Raw genomic sequence first — 16,949 nt, 5'->3', positions numbered from 1 at the left:
ATAAAACCTATTGCTACTATTAACGTATCACTGTTGCTTAATTTTCCCATTACAGTTGGCGAGCTAGTTGGACGGAGAGACGACCGGAGCAACACGGGGCCGACAACAGTTTTCTTGGTTGATCACCTGATTCTTTGAACTCATCTCGCACAAAACTTCCCTTTTAAAACTCGGGAGAGAGAGGAATTCTGTTGCTCGTCCCGTGAACACTCTGCCGTCTCCTCCTGAAAAGAACCAGTAAGTAAGGGTTTGATTTTATTTAAAAAGCAAAAACGATTGGGTTAAAAGATTTGAATTCTGAAGTTTTCTCTGTGGGAAAAGTCACATACAGCATGCCAGGGTGAAGCACTCCGTTGTGTTTTTTCCAGAGTTAACATTGACTAGTTTGTTTTGATTCTGTATGTTGTGTGGGGGACGGGTTTAACACATTTGAGATTCCTTTCGATTGTTAAGTGGCACGCGACTGTTTTGACGAAGCAGTCTTAAAGTTTGACGGACAAACAGAGCCCATCGGTAAGGTAGGCTGTCGTATAATGTTTCTTGTAAGGGTCTAAATCGACGGATTTTGGGACAAGAATTCGGCCAGAGGGGGCTTTCAGTTATATAGATATCGCCGTGGGAGGACCTTCGGAATTGTTTATCTTTGACAGACCAAGATACTGTTGATTTTAGCGGGGTTTTTTCATTTTAATCATAAGGCAAGGACTTTGAGATCTCATAAGTGTTTATTTGTCTTGTCTTTTAATTGTTTTGTCTTTGTTTTATTGTATTGTTTGGTTGCAACTGTTTCTTTTTTCCTTCCATTCTGTTGTGCTTTGTGTTAACTAGACAAAAACGTGCCGACCCGGGTGGAAAGGTAAGTTGGTAGTTTTGTGTGTGCTTTTCTTTGGTTTTCTTTAACATGGGAAAGGCTTCTAGCAAAAAAGCGAGGGAGAATATTCCCATCCCAGATACGCCAATTATTTTGCATATGAAAGCACACTATGGGCTTTCAGCTGTGACTCAAATACATGTATGGGTTCGTTTCGGTTTCCCTGTCGGCGGTAGCTTCAGCGTCACTCAGCTAATCAACCTTAGAACACAATTGCAGGCAGAGGAAACCCGTACGGCGCACATGAAAAGTAAAAATTGTTTTAGCGCCGACTGGCGGGCATTTTACCAATGGTTTGACGAAGCGACAAGACGGAGCAATTGGTGCCAGCCAGCGGGGGACAAAGTAACTCCATTTGTGTCTCAGGGCTTATGCTTACAGGTCGCCCGGAGCCCCAGACAACAACGTGCTCCGGAGACAACACACGCTGCCGCAGCCGGCATGCCCACGGCACAAACCACATGCGGGCCTCCGCCCTACGTCCCATTATACCCAGACCTGAGACACCTCAGTGTGGTTGCGTTAAACAAGGTGGCGTCTACCTCTGTTCCCGTTCCAGTTCTGCCCTCCAAGCTACTGGACCCGGTGAGTATTGCACCATTACTTCACAGAATGTCTGAGGACGCACTTCCCTTGATGGAAGTGGCCAGGCCGGCCGAACCCGCTTTTGTTCAGCGGCCTTGGGATACTTATGTGCTTTTAGCCGCTATGTGTTATCTCCCAGCACTTAAAGATGTTGGAGAGACACGTTTTTTGGAAGCGTTACTGGTTTTCTGTGCCGAGTTCAGACCAACTACCGCTGAGTTACGACTCATTTTGTTCGCTATATTGGGTAATGACTGGGCTAGTGTTTCAGCTACTTTCCCTCCAGAGCTCCAGTGCCAAACGGTTCCTGTCACCCCAGAGCATTTCTGTTTTTCAGTGCTCTAAACTCATCGCATTCTGCAGCCAATACACTTTTGCTTTTGCATGCTGGCTTCAACCTTGGAGGTTAAGGCCTCGTCTGTCTTTTAGCTACCATTTAATTCCCAGTTCAGATGGCTTTGCTATCCCCTTGTCTAGATTCAGCAGCCTGTCTGTCTTTAATTCCTTTTGAGTTTGGAGTAGTCGTGCCCACTTGCATATTGGTTGGTCACGGCACACACCCATTATTGCTATTTGCTATGCCTCATTTACTATATAGGCTACAAGTCAACCAGATTTACAAGGCAAAAGGCCTGATCATGTTTCCTCCTTTACCTATTTTCTGTGCCAGCTTTGCTTTGCTCTTTTCCATTCTCTTTTTTTACCTTTCCTTTTTAAGTTTGGAGTTGTCCTGCAGAGGACAACTTGGGAATTTGTGAAACTTTTGCTGAACTTGCCTGATTTAATGCTTTTGTTTTTGTCCCAATCTTAAATAATTTTGTTTTTACTTGTTTTTCAGTCTTCCTTCTGCCTAAGCTGACTCTGGTAACCAATTCCTTTGATCACACTTCCTGTGCAAACAAGGAACCTCAATTGCAAATGGCTACTCAAACTTTTGCAGTCTTAGAGGGACTAGCCTGTGAACCTGCTTTGACCCATATTCCAGAGTTGTCCTTTTAGAATGGGTACATCTTTTTATGCCTTGACTCTAACATAAATCTTATTTTCAACAGCCACCTTTTTGGATAAAGGGACTCATTAATTTGTTTTAGACCACTACATCTCCTGGTTCAAGTCGGACTCACTCATTTGCTGCTCTTGTTACCACAGATTAACATGCGCAGTCACCCTTAGAGAGGCTGATTAGTTATCTTTGTTTGCTCCTTTGCTTTTAGCTTCACATCTTCTAGGACCAGAGTGCCTTGCCATTTTACATCTTAAAAAGAGTAAAGGCCACCTTTGTTTTGTTAATTAAGGTTATGCAGCCACACGCTGGTTAAACATGCTTTCACTTGTTCCCAGTTCAGATGGCCTTGCCATTTCTTTGTCTAAAGCTAGCAGCCTATCTGTCTTTTAATTCCTTTTGAGTTTGGAATTGTCCTGTTGTTGGAAACACAAGTCTTTTTCTGTGGCTGGACTAGCCACACGCAAACGGAGCCGGCCTTCGAGGCTGGTTGACGTGTTTTCACTTGTTTTTGCTAGTTTTGTGTTTTTCTTTCAGATGATTTTACTGTGGGCTCATATGGCGTCATGTTCATTTCCGCTGCTCTCTCCAGCAGAGGAGCAGCGTCAAACACTTTTCCAGTTGTCTCCCTTCAACAAGACAGGGATACTGCCACCTAAGATGACTCTGTTAACAAATGCCTTGATTACACCTCCTGTGTATACATGGATCCTCTGTAGCAAGAAGGCTACTCACATTTTTGCTGTCTTAGCTGGCCTAGCCTGTATACATGCATGTGTCACTTTTGCCACGTTTCTAGCATTAATTTTGGTTACATCTAGCCTCCTTTTAGAAAGGGGACTAGTTCTTCTGCTTTAAAAACTACTTTTCCTGGTTCAAGCTAAACTCCCTCAATTACATCTCTTTAAACCACAGATAAAAATGCGCAGCCACCTTTAGAGTAGCTGATTAGTCTTCTTGATTGCTTAGCCTACTGACCATTTCAGCCACAGTCGAATGTTAATGCCCCCCCCCCCCCCCCCCCCCCCCCCCATGCGTCTCTTTAGCTTTAGCATCTCTTTAGCTTTGTAACACAGATGCATCGACACCTTTTGCACACCACACAATTAGCTGCCCTTGCCACTGATTGCCCTTACGGTATAGACACCCTCTATGCCTTTTACTACAACGCTTTCATTTGCATTGCTGCCTTGCCCCGTTCAAGGAAATCTGTTTTTTTATATGATACTAATGTCCTTTTTCTCCAGCAGGTTTTAACTCCTTTGAAACTTTCCCTTTCTTGTGGAAATTGCATTTGGGCAGGGTTGGCCCTCTTGTTTGGTTGTTTTGTTGACAGTGGGATGTTTGGTGTTTTGCACCGAGCAAGAAATGTTTTGTATAGTTCTCTATGGTCTGTCCCAGAGAGGGGGAGAGAGAAAGAGGGATTTAGTGTTTCCTGTTGTTGTGGTTGTTAATATTGGTTGTTCAGAACTGCAGAGTTCTGATCTCTGGTTTTGCCAAAAATCAGTCGGTTGGCTTGTTTTTCTTTCCTTTTCTCTCTCGGTGTTGTGTGTGACAACTCTGGCGTCTGCCTGACCATTAGACAAATTGGTCACCTTGCTGCCGGCATTTTTGAATGCTTGATTTTTGTATGTTTGTGTTTTTGTTGTTGTTTGGATTAACTCTGTACACTTGGGTGTGTATTTCAGTTTTCCTGTTGCGCGCAGCGATCGTTTAAGCTTTGCTTAAACTTGTTTCTTGTTTTGCTACTAACTTCATCTTTGCTTCCCGACTCTTGTAGGTGCTGATTATTTCCCTGGAAATATGCTTATCTCATTCTATTGCTATACCTGTTTTCTTTTATGTTTCTTTTTACTGTTTCTCACATTCTGTGGTTTTCCTAAATCCTAACACAACTCATTTTAACACAACTAACTTTGTAATTTGTTTTGTTTTATTTGCTGCACATTATCAACATGTTGCTGCAAACTTGTTGATGTTTCACCACAGTTTACATTGTTGGCCTTGCAGGTCCAATCGGTAAGTTTAGTATGGTTACGTTTTGCTTGATGACTGCATCCAAAAGGTAAGATCACTTTGTTTATTTGACAAGTCAACATTGTTGTTCTTTATGGTTTTGACTTTCTGCTATAAGTGTTATCTTCCTTCCTTTTTAAACTAATTTAGTGGGTCTTTTTAATTCTCAATTTGCAATGTTGATACCTCATGTCGCTGTCTCTTTGATTATATTTGAACAATATCCTTCTCTCCTCTGCAAGATGCGTCACAGTGAAAGCAGCAGTGTTTCCCCCTGTCCTGTCCTGTCTGGAAAAGCCTCCACTGTCCCATCCAGACCTGGAGCTTTGGTGGTTGACTCTGCTTCACGGCACCCGGCCTCAGAGCAAGGCCAAGTTGGCTACACGGTGATTTCTGCATCCAACACACACATTAGTGACAACCCTTTTGATGCTATTTCCTGCTGTCAACTGTCACTGTCACGGTCACTCCCCTGTCCTCTCTTTCTGCTCTCCACAGACTGGTGAAAGATGCACTACCACGACCAGCCACCACCCGAGGATCGGTTTTGTGATCTGACTAAGCAAGCGATGGACGGGACCCTTTCAACTCCTCCTCTCCTCCATGACGGCCGTGAAGGTTGCAGAAACGGACCACCTGGATCCATGCCAGTCACAGCGAACGGAACGAGAGGCACCTACAGGACTACAGCCCACCAGCATGGACCAGATGACATCAGCTGGACCAGCACCAGCAGCGACGAGGAAGATGACGCAAGGAGAGCCAGACGACCCCCACCTCCCCCAGCAATGGCTGCCTAACCTGCACCACGGATGCCCCCCTCCCCGGATTCACTCACACTAGTGTGCGCCCTCCATGCTTTCAGACCTGATGGAAATGTCTGCCCCCCCCCCCCCCTCCCCGCTCCACAAACCCCCCCCCCCCCCTCCCTACCAACAACCCCAACCCCTCCCACTCCTCCGACTACGCAGCCACCACCCTGATGACTGGATTTGCCATCAGCTCCCCACATCCTCCACAGCTCCCCTATTCCCTACACCCTGGCAGATGACCTTAAGCGAAGGTTTGTCCTTATTTGGATGGCGATGAACTTGATTTTTGCCTCCAGTGGTGGCTTTTGCTGCTTGTCCGTGCCTTTTCTGCTACCCTTGGGGCTTTTTGAACTTTACAGGCATTCTAGGACTATTTTGCCTTATCGTCTTTTGGTTTCTGCTTTCTTTGTATCTTTGGCCTTAAACTTTTGTTTTGTTTCTTTTACACAGAAATTTGGTTTAATGTTTTCCTCAAACAACGCCTATCGAGGTTTTTTCCCATTGATCAAATTTCTCATTTTGTGTGTCCTGGGTTTATATTTTTTCCTTACGAGGTTTTTATTATTCCCTGTTATTCCTTTTGCCTTACCTTTTGACTGTTTTGGGGTTTAAATGTTTTCTCCCCTAGTGTATATTTTGCCTTACTGTGGTTTGCTATCTTTTATGTTATCATGTATGATAAAAAGAGTGGAGTGTAGTGGGAGATTTTGCATATAATATATATCTGGACTCAGATATTGGAATGCTTACTTAGCCATTGTTTTATATAGACTTATAAGTGTAATTGGATATACTGCATGTTTGTTTGTGACTGAAACTGAGATGTAGATTGCCCAACGACCACTCGGACAGCCACGCCTATGTTTAACTTATTCACAATTACTCCTATTGTCCTATGCCCAAACTCCTCCCATGGTTAAGTAGGTACATTAGAACTGTCTGCCTCTCTACCTGTCTCCCCTTTCGAACCATTGTTAGACGCCTCCCCCCCTGGGGGGCAAATGTTCCTTAAATACATGGCGTTTTAAGGAAGAAGTGGTCACTCCTACAAGCATACTAACCTGTGTCTGTATTTGTGACCTCTCCGCGGAGATCCTTGCTGTATGATTGAATAAAACCTATTGCTACTATTAACGTATCACTGTTGCTTAATTTTCCCATTACACTAGTATTTATTATTAGTATTTCCTGCGCCACTGCACATGCACACCACACAAGTGCAAGTTGTTAAAAGTGGCGACAAAAGGGCAGAGAGCAGCAAACCCACATGACCTGCACTGGCTATGTGTCTGTTTACGTTTTTGTATGAGGGCTGAATTCCAAGCCATACTTTTTGCACAATGTGTTGAAATGACATAGAAAATAATAGAATAGAAATCCTATAGAAACATGATTCACAAGAGTAGAAAGAAAATTAAACTGAATCGGTAGTACGTAAAAAAAGAATTGCATCGAGATGCATTGAGAATCGAATCGTTGACCTCGGAATCGAATCGTGAGGTGCCAAGAGATTCCCACCCCTAACACACACTACGGACAGATAGTGAGAAGATATTAGCTGATTGGAACAAAAAGTGTAAACCGGGACAACAGTGTGTGGGGAAAAAAAGACTGTGTATAGTGTCTGGGAAAGGACAAAAGAGACAAAGCTCTCCGTTTGACTTTTTCTCATCCTCTTTACTCAAGTCACTGAGTCAATATGAAGTGACTGGGACACAATGGAGCTGAGACCCAGACTGTTTTAAACCGTGTGTGTGTGTGTGTGTGTGTGTGTGTGTGTGTGTGTGTGTGTGTGTGTGTGTGTGTGTGTGTGTGTGCGCCTCAGCTCTGGTTTCATTTTAAACCACTGGGTGTTAAGAGGATATGGTAACCATGAACGATATAGAAGATACGGTGACCACAGCAACAACAGTGAATGAGAGAGTGTGAGTGTAGGGGCCTCTCAGGGGGACAGACACACAGACAGACAGACAGACAGACAGTTAGGGTCACAGCTCTCCCATGCCCCCCTCCTCCTATTCTCTTCTCACCCTGCGTTCCAAATCGCATACTCTTTCTTTTTTTCTCTTCTGCAACTGACCATAACAAGAATCTAGTTAGCATGCAGTATGCTAAAATCGGGACATACTTTTTACTCATTTATTTCATCATAACATTTTGATCTTGCCTCTTGCTTTAAACATCGGTTGCATCCTAAATCTTTTTTTTCTCCCATACTAAATAGTAGATGGGTATTGGAATGCGGCCTGGGTCTCTTTTCTTTAGTGTACTACTTCACAGCCAGCTCACCACTGGAAGGCGAAGCAGCCTTTAGTAGAAGACAGACAGATGTTAGCGGATTAGCTATGTGTGTCCCATGGCTGTCATTAGGGACATCATGTTTATGCTCCGGGGCTAAGACTACTTCAGGCGTCATTACTGCCGGATGAGCAGGGGAACACTTAATGTTAAGTTAATGTTGCACAGGACCACATGTGACCCATACATGTAGATCCAGGGGTTGTCTAAAGTCTGGAAACATTTTGAAACTAGCCCTACGTTCCAAATCACATACTTCCCTATTATTTAGTATGCAAGAAAAAAAGATTTAGGATACAAAATACATGCACGTCAATTGCAGTATGCTGAAAATACATAAATGCCCCCCACTAACTCCAATAGCATTTTGGAGTATTCGTCGACATAATGAAAGAAAAATCTTCCTTATCTGATTTTTTTTTCCTCTCCGGTGGCCCTATAACGCTTCTGTACTTTAGTATGTAGTGTAGTAAAAAGAAAGAGTATGTGATTTGGAACGCAGGGTAGGGTTTTCCAATCATTTGAAGGCTTTTGGGGGACGGACATGTTTAGTGTTGCCATGGAGTTGGCGAGGTCACTCAGGGTTAGTAGTTGAGGGCACCCTTAAAAGCACTAGAGCTAGAAAAAAAAATGGACGATTGTGTGTGTTGTAATACATTGGATTCATTTTACACTACACTGACAGTTCCCCCTGCAACCAATAGCATTCCCATGTCATGTTCAGACATATTTGTAACTATTATTTTTTCTTAAGACAATGCGTATTACAATAAAGACAACGTTCCTGCACACATTTTTGACAGTAAAAAGTGTTTATAATGTGTATTTAAGGGTTCAAAAAAAGCAATTGTTTCAATATATATTATTGGGGGGAAAAAGATCAAATTAAAAAAATCGGACAATTAATCGGTTATAATTTTTATTTTTTTGCCAATAATCGTCCCCAAAAAAACCCTATCGGTCGGGCTCTACTTTTAAAGGTGAAGTAAGCGATTTATTTATGTTAATATAAGTGTTAAATCGCTCTTTATTCATACAGTGATCACTTATATAGTGTGCGCATTTCATAAAGCCGATCTCTCAGTCACCCGCTCTGCATGTAAATCGGCAAATAAACTTTTCCACTACTGATAACCAATCAGAAGAGAGAACACTACGAACCGGCACCCGTCTCACTGACGGTGCACGTGCAGAGCGACAGATGGGTGAATAAGTATTCCTATATTGCACCAAAACATTGTTTTTTTTGTTGCTTTGGACATTCCCAGTTTAGTATTCACTACACTCTTCTATGGCGATTGACCAGCTTCGCATGATGACGTCAGCGTTAAGCTTTTTTATACTCTTATATTGGAATGCACACTGAGGCTGCATTCCATTCCCTATACTATCTACTATTTAGTATGGTAGGAAAAAAAAGATTTAGGATGTCTTGATTCTTGTGGCCAGATAGTATGCTTAGAAATACCCGGATGTCAACTATATCCGGACGAGATTTTTAGTGTTGGAGACAGCATGCTATTTGGGCGATTCTGATCCACAATCCAGTGCGCACCCGGAAGTGGAGTCACATCGACGGAGCCTATGTATGAAAACAACCGGGAATGCGACGGATATAGAAGCAAGAGGCAAGATCAAGGCGCCATGTCATGATAAAATAAATAAGTCAAAGTTTGTCCCAAGACTTGGGAAGTGTATGCCTACTGCATCCTAACTAAATAATTTTTATGGTCATATGTAGTATGTAAAATAGAAAAAAGAAAGAGTATGTGATTTGGAACGCAGGATGGGTTAAAAAAATGGGGGACTTGCCTATCAAGAGTGCAGCATGCTCTCCCTCCCCCCACCAACACTGGCTTCACCATAAATGAAATGCTCACAGGCAAGCTGTAGCAGATGTCACTGCTTGAGGACATTTTTGTAGCTCAGAAGCCACTGTTTATGCTTCATTCATAATAAATGTTGTGAGATATTTTGAATTTTTACCGGAAATGAATTGAACTACAGATAACTGTCGAAATCTTTAAATCAGGACACAACACAATAAACAGTGAAAAACACAACACAATAAACAGTGCTGCTCTCACATTTTTCGCCAAAACACAAGACTCTCTTCACTCTTGCCGAGGTGACTACACACGGCGGAAATGATTCTTTCAACCAATCAATGGACGGCAGTGTGTAGCTCCGCCTTTTTGGCAAATGGAAAGCCAAATTAACCACTCCGACCCGACCTACTCTGTGGAAACGAGGAATTTGTTTGGCCAATTATATCTGTAAGCTCCGGCCAATCAGACAAAAGATTAAAGAAGTTGGTCTATTATAATCTAAAGATTACCGCTTTACTTAAAACTGGCAGACCATCTGAACACGCTTATGTTCAGTAATGTGTAACACATTTATGGTTTTAGTTTGGCAGGTATCTGAGCATCCACAGTTAGTGCTAGAATACTTAGTGAGAGTGTCGAAAATTCTTACCTGTGGGAGTAACAGCCACAGTTCCCATCTCCTTGACGCTCTCCATGATTTTCATCCAGGTGCCTCCGCTCTCGTGCGTCCACTCCGCTCCGGTGCATTGATAAATCCCTTGGTCCTCATTGGTCACTCTGCTCATCACCAGCTCAAACAATCCATTTCTCCCAGGAACTAGCCTGAGCCCTCCATCGGCATAGCGCTGGGTGTACTTGGGCCCGGCTATCGCGTCTCCCTGAGGGCCAAACGTCAAGATGTCCTCTGTGGCCGCGGCTCCCTTCTTCTTCACGGCCCAGTTGACGGACAGGTAGGTGGGCTGGCTCAGCTCCCGCGTCACGTTACAGGACAGCGTGATGTCACTTCCTTCCGGGACCACTGGGGGCGGGGCCACCGGGGAGACTTTGAGAGTGTTGGAGATGACTGATGGGGGAAAGAAACAACACATTAGTTAACACTGTAGCAAGGTAAATGGTAAATGGACTCCACTTACATATAGCGCTTTTCCCCTGTTTTTTGTTTTTTTGTTTTTTTTACAGAACCAAAAGCGATTTACATTGTTTTGTACACATTCCACAAAAATCACACACACACACATTCATACACCGATAGCAGCAGCTACCATGCAGGGAGCAAGCTAACTATCAGGAGCAATTTAGGGATCAGTGTCTCTTTGCCCAGGGACACTTGGACATGTGGCGGGGAGACGGGGGATCAAACCACCGACCCTGTAACCCAGTGGACGACCGCCCTACCCACTTCGCCACAGCCCCCATCTATGTCAATGATGAAAAACTAAACACACACATGCACATCCACACACGTGCGCTAGTCATGTTTTTACTATGGCAGATAGACACAGTACTGATAATCCTTTCTTAGTCTAAAATGAAAGCTGTAGAGTCTTTTCCCCCATGTTCAATATGCAGGAGCACTATTCAGCCACGGCTAGCTTTTAGCTCTTAGCTCTGTGGCTGTCAGAGACAAGATGTCTGCCTCTCCCACACAGATCATTAACACTGTGTTTCTGTGAAGGAGTGAAGGTTTTTTTTTTTTTTTTTGCCTGAGCACTGCTGAATAGACAGGAGGCGGTGTGGGCCACTGCCAATGCACTACAGCTCAGTGTATTTATAGAGCCAGAGTCAATTAAGGACTGGGGGGGCGGGGGGGGGCAGTATACAACACACACACATAGACAGTAAGCACATGGACAGGTTAGTTGGATGGAACTGAGCTTTAAAGGGACACTGTGTAACATTTTAAGTAATGTATTAGCTAAAATCAATATCCTCATTCATAAATATGTCCTCATTGGTGTAAAATCCCCTCTGCCAATAATCTGAATGATCCTCCTGAGCGGAGAATTACAAATATTAATATTAGATTGTGTACATTGAGCGGGTAGGTCTTATGGAGGAATCCATGTTGGAAGCGTCATGGTTGGAATGTCATCAGGTGCATTGTTTAGAATTTGGAATTGTTCTTGAAGGCCACTGTAGCTTCTGTTATTATTCAAAAAGGGGTGGGGTTACCCAGGGAGCATTGCATTTCTAGAACTTTCTTGATGATGTCATATTACACATTGTCCCTTTAACTAAAGTTTAAACTCATTGGAGATTCTGAGAAATTAAATGTACAAAAAAAAAGCTGAAAATAAAGTGAAATTCCGGTCACAGCTAAAGCTAGGATAAGGTTAAAGTAAGATAATGGTAAAGGAGTAAAGCTGGGATTCACCCAAGTCAACTCACTATCAAGGTCATAGAGAGGTAAGTCAACAAGCAACTCCAGACAACAGGTAAAGAGAGGTGTGTGTGTGTGTGTGTGTGTGTGTGTGTGTGTGTGTGTGTGTGTGTGTGTGTGTGTGTGTGTCACACCCGGAGGTTGGCTCTTAAAGGTCAGTGCCTTGCCTGCTCAGGTAACACACCTTCCCTTTCACTCTGTTTTGTTCCAATAGTGAAATGGTTTGTGTGTTCGGCTCTCTCCACTCTCTTACTTCCTGTGACATGGCAAGTCTTAACACAGTAGGTCAGGCCACACCTTTGTTTTCTGTCTTACTATATGACACAAGGTGACTCACTCAAAATCACTCAATGCGTTTACATGCAGACTCATTTTATCCGATCTACTTTCGCACACAAATCGGCACATTAACGGACAAGCGAAGACGGATAAGAACACCTAGATAACTCGTTCATAGTCAGCATTCTACCTGCATGTAAACAGGATCGCATATCGGAGTTTGTGTTCTGCGCTTGCTCGAGAGTTCCCCGTCGGGGGATTTCACAAGGAAGTGGAAGGAGACGACGTTATAAACAGTGTTGGGAACGTTACTTTAAAAAGTAATTAGTTATAGTTACTCACTGCTTGTTCCAAAAAGTAACTGAGTTAGTAACTGAATGACTTTATAATATAGAAGTAACTAGTTACCAGGGAAAGTAACTATTTGCGTTAGGCCTACTGTAAAAAAACAAAAGTTGCTATATGTCAAAATTTGGATTTTTCTGAGCAGTTTTCACAAGTCAGTTGAAATGAGTAGAACAGACAGGTAGGCCTACTTGTAGGCTACATAACCTTCAATATTTATTGCACATCAACAGACAGCAAGAGGTTTATCCTGCACTTCAAGTATTTTGTTCTCAACAAAAGTAGTAGAGGAAACTGCTGAATGTACCGTGCTGATCTACTATATCACTGGATTCACTTCAGGGGTGTCGGCTAAAACACCACTTAAGGCCAAAAACGTCAGACTATGAAGCATGAGACGATGAGAGGAGGAGTAAGGATTTATCCTATGTTTATTTCCTTCTTTAACATGCACAGCAGCATACAGATCCCAGGAAAATAACAATAGCAATATTCGGCTCATGATGACACGCTAAACAGCTGTTGCAACCGGCGAATCATGGCCGTTTAATAACTTGCATAAATTATAATTTATAGAGATCGGGAAACTCCATGCACTTACTCAAAAGGGCGATGCAAACAAACTCAGGGAAAGCACGTTTCAACCGTGGATTGATAGGCAGTTACTGCAGCAACGTGCACACTCACAACAGAGAGAGAAAGAAAAAGAAACTTCACTAAACAGGCGCTCCGGCTGACTGACGTGACGGCGCTAACTGACAGTTATAATGTCATCCACACTGAATAAAACGCAACTTAAAACACACCGGTCTCCTCACTAGCAGTTTGTGTAGTATGGAGCCAGGGGTGCGTTCGGATTACACAGTTTATTCAATCAATTCATAGTAACGCACCGCATTTAACGTTCAGTAACGATAACGGCGCTGTAATGACGGAAAAAGTAATCAGTTAGATTACCCCGTTACTGAAAAAAGAACGGCGTTATTCCCAACACTGCTTATAAATAGTAGGGTTGTTGCCGGAAAGGAACCGGGATGTGGCTCTATAACCACTTGTGAAAGGGCTACAACGCCACCTAGCATAGTAGAGACAGCTATGCTCCGGCCATTTATCGAATATTTGAAAGGCCGTGTATACTCACAAGTGACGCGGTGCGTTCGAGTGGCAAGTTTGGTATTATGTCTTAATCCAATCTAGTTGTCCCATGGAAACGCACTGTTTATCCTATTGGAGGCAGGGCTTTGCTTTCAAATGTTTTCAGTTTTTATGCACCACATATCTGGAACAAACTCCCAGAAAACCTGAGGCCTGCGTGCACCTCCCAGCTCTTTGAAATCAAATCTGAAGACTTTTCCGTCGCATCCCTGCTTGTTTTCATATGGAGGCTTCGTTGATGTGCCGTCACTTCATGTGCGCATTGGATTGTGGGTCAGAATCACCCCAAATAGGATGCTGTTTTCAACACTAACAATCTTGGCGGGATGAAGTAGGACATCCTGGTACTTCTAACCATCCTAAATCTGGCCACAAGAATCGGGACATCCTAAATCTTTTTTCTACATACTATATAGTTGAAAGTATGCGATTCGGAACGCAGGGAATGTATACTACAGTGTCTTCAGGGATGATATTTCATTCATAATCTCCCTCCAAAGTGATCATAAACCCAATGTAGTTTGAAGGCTCAGGCATAAACGGTGACTAATCCTTTTTGGGAAAGGCTTATTCTAGTGCTGTTACAAATAAATCAAAGGAGTGGCAGGCAGCCGGGGATGGGGAGTAGGAAGCAGTGCATTATGGGAATCACATTCATGCCACATCATGTCCGTGTGCCAAAAAACAAACCAAAATGTTTTTTAAGTGTTTAGAAGGAGGAGGGTATTCAGCTCAGCTTGATTTTGAGTTACAGTCAGTGCGTTTCAATGGGACAACTAGATACCGAACTTGCCACTCGAACGGACCGCGTCACTTGTCTGAGTAGGGGAGAACAGGGTTATATGTCACACGGGTTGGTTGTCACAATCGTTATATCTCGGAACCAGAAGGCGCCGTCTGTGAAATTTTGGTATGTAAATATCCAGAATTGGGATTAGAGGTCACCTATAGGCCTTTCACACCGCCGCAAAATCGGAGCTAGTTCTGGGCTTGTTCGGAGTTAGAGCCAGTGTTTTGGTTTCACACCGCCAGAGAGCCTGCTCCGGGCCGTAAAAACCGGGGGAACTCATACCCCAGGATTGAGCAGGGTTTGATAAGAACTGCTTGCGCGAACGGTTGGGGGAGGGATTATCCTGACCAACCAGAGCAACTCAAACCTCATGCCCGCCATATTTAAAAACACCGCTACTACGAGACGTAAACATAACATAATTACCGAACGTAGCGATCAAATTGACCGGCGAGAATACGCTGTATGGGTCCTGTTTGCTTAAGAAAGCAAAGCGAGAGCCAACAAGTGTAAAAATAAGACGTATTCGCCGCTGTTGTTGTGCTTAAAGCTAGCGGTAGCTTTAGCGTTAGCCACAAGAGCAGCGGCGTCGGGTGACGTACACACACGTTTACAGTGACGTCATGACGTTGCTCTCTTGCCGGCTCCATGGCTGTCTCCGGTCGATGTGAAACCAACCGGTTCATAACTGGGATAAGGCTGTAACCAGTTTTGAACTGACCCCAACACCAGCCTGGAACTGACTCTTGGTTCATTTTGGTGTGAAAGGCCTACTACATAGTCTTCCTTGGAGTTAGACTGCTGAATTTGAGGTGAGAGGACCGTTTGTGTTTTTCATGTCAAATTGAAAATATTTAGCTCCTCGGTATTTTTCTTCTAGGCTTTTACACAATGGGTTTATAACAAAACACAATCTAAACACTAAAAACGTGTTTAGATTGTGGTTAGCAAGCTAATTAGTTGTAAGATGGTTGATGGCCTTGATGCTAGCAAGAAATTCAAGTTGGGGTTGGTCGTCACATTTTTTGGGGGGGTTGGTTGTCACATGTTATCCAAAGGCTGCAGCCAGAAAAGGAACCCAATAACTTAAGAAATTGTCAAGCTGCATCCTCACTGACACCCCAGAGAAGGAGAGAATAGAGCAGGAAAAGGCAGCTAGCATGCAAAAGAACAAAGGGCAACACAATCAAAACAACCCAGTGCATCCCAAACTAGACCAGCTGCCAAGGCTACAGTAAGTTACGTAGGCCTATTTGTCAACTTGACAATGCAATTAAACTTTCAAATTTAGTTCTGCTTTCTTGCTTTCTTTTTAAGATTATTCCCATTAAGATAACATTGTGACAAATAAGCCCATAGTGTGTGACAACCGACCCCTTGATGGGGTTGGTTGTCACAATGTGTAAGGGTGTCTTTGATGATTAATGTCTTCTTTATTACAGTAAGTTAGAAAAAGCGAGGGGTACACATTTCAAGCCAACACCTTAAGCTTCAATTTAATGTAGGAATGACTATTGAAAGATTTTTAGGTGATGAGCAATTATCACTAGAGTAAAAAGTGTGCCTACTATCCCCGGTCTCCACTATACATGGCCTTTCAAATAGTCGATAAATGGCCGGAGCATGGCTGACTCCGCTACGCTAGGTGGCGCTGTAGCCCTTTCAACAAGCGGTTATAGAGCCACGTCCCGGTTCCCTTCCAGCAGCAACCCTATTATTTATTACGTCGTCTCCTTCCACTTCCTTGTGAAATCCTCCACAGGGATCCTCGAGCAAGCGCAGAACGCAATCTCCAATATGGAGATATGCAATCCTGTTTACATGCAGGTAGAATGCAGACTATGAACGAGTTATCTAGGTGTTCTTATCCGACTTCGCTGGTCCGTTAATGTGCCGATTTGTGTGTGAAGTAGATCGGATAAAAGGTGTTTACATGCATTTGACAAGTCCTGTTGAAGTCTTATTTGTTTATTTACCCGATTATGAGTCTGCATGTAAACGCACTGAGTGTCTTCATGTAGAAGGCTAACTGAAAATAAGCTTTTTAGAGGGTTTGGTCTGTAATAATGTTCATATAACAGTCTCTTTATTTAATATAGATTGCGTTGTCTTATCAATAACCTATTAAAATATTAATGGACACTGGAGTAGCATTGCCAGACCCAGAACAGAATAGCTTCAGCTATGTGTGTGTGTGTCTGTGTGTGTCTGTCTGTCTCTTTAGCTGTCTGTCTGTGTGTCTGTCTGTCTGTCTGTGCGTGTGTCTGCCTTCAGATCTGAGTGGTGACTATTGTTCTCAAGCAGTTAAAAAGTTCCTTTTTCATTGGAGAAGCCTCGAGCCAAATGTGAAGTGTGTGTGGATATGGGGGAATGTAGCTGGTCTCCATTAAGACAGACACATAGCCCTGCACTATACTGTACTGTAGTGATGTGAGTGTCTGTGGCAGCGGACCAAGGCACTAGGCATAATCAGCCTTTTGCTCTATCAATTAAAATGAGCCTGAAAGGGGTTTTCAAAAACCCTCGTGCAACCTGTACTTCACTTACATAACCAAACAGTTTAAGCAGATAGATAGAGAGTGTGTG

At 43.3% G+C, this 16,949-nt stretch overlaps 1 protein-coding gene across 1 annotated transcript in view; it reads right to left on the bottom strand.

Annotated features, from left to right (window-relative positions):
• Window positions 1-16,949, bottom strand: part of ptgfrnb (prostaglandin F2 receptor inhibitor b) — a 60,040-nt gene that overhangs the window by 31,333 nt on the left and 11,758 nt on the right. The window contains exon 4 of the mRNA XM_080053047.1: window positions 10,064-10,477. Coding sequence (XP_079909173.1) covers window positions 10,064-10,477 — 414 coding nt within the window. The remainder of the gene's footprint in view (window positions 1-10,063; window positions 10,478-16,949) is intronic.

Source organism: Ammodytes marinus, assembly GCF_949987685.1.
Source record: "Ammodytes marinus genome assembly, chromosome: 24".
In the NCBI taxonomy this organism is placed as follows: domain Eukaryota; kingdom Metazoa; phylum Chordata; class Actinopteri; order Uranoscopiformes; family Ammodytidae; genus Ammodytes; species Ammodytes marinus.
The sequence above is the reverse complement of the archived record's forward strand: the minus strand, read 5'-3'. Positions and strand labels throughout refer to the sequence as shown.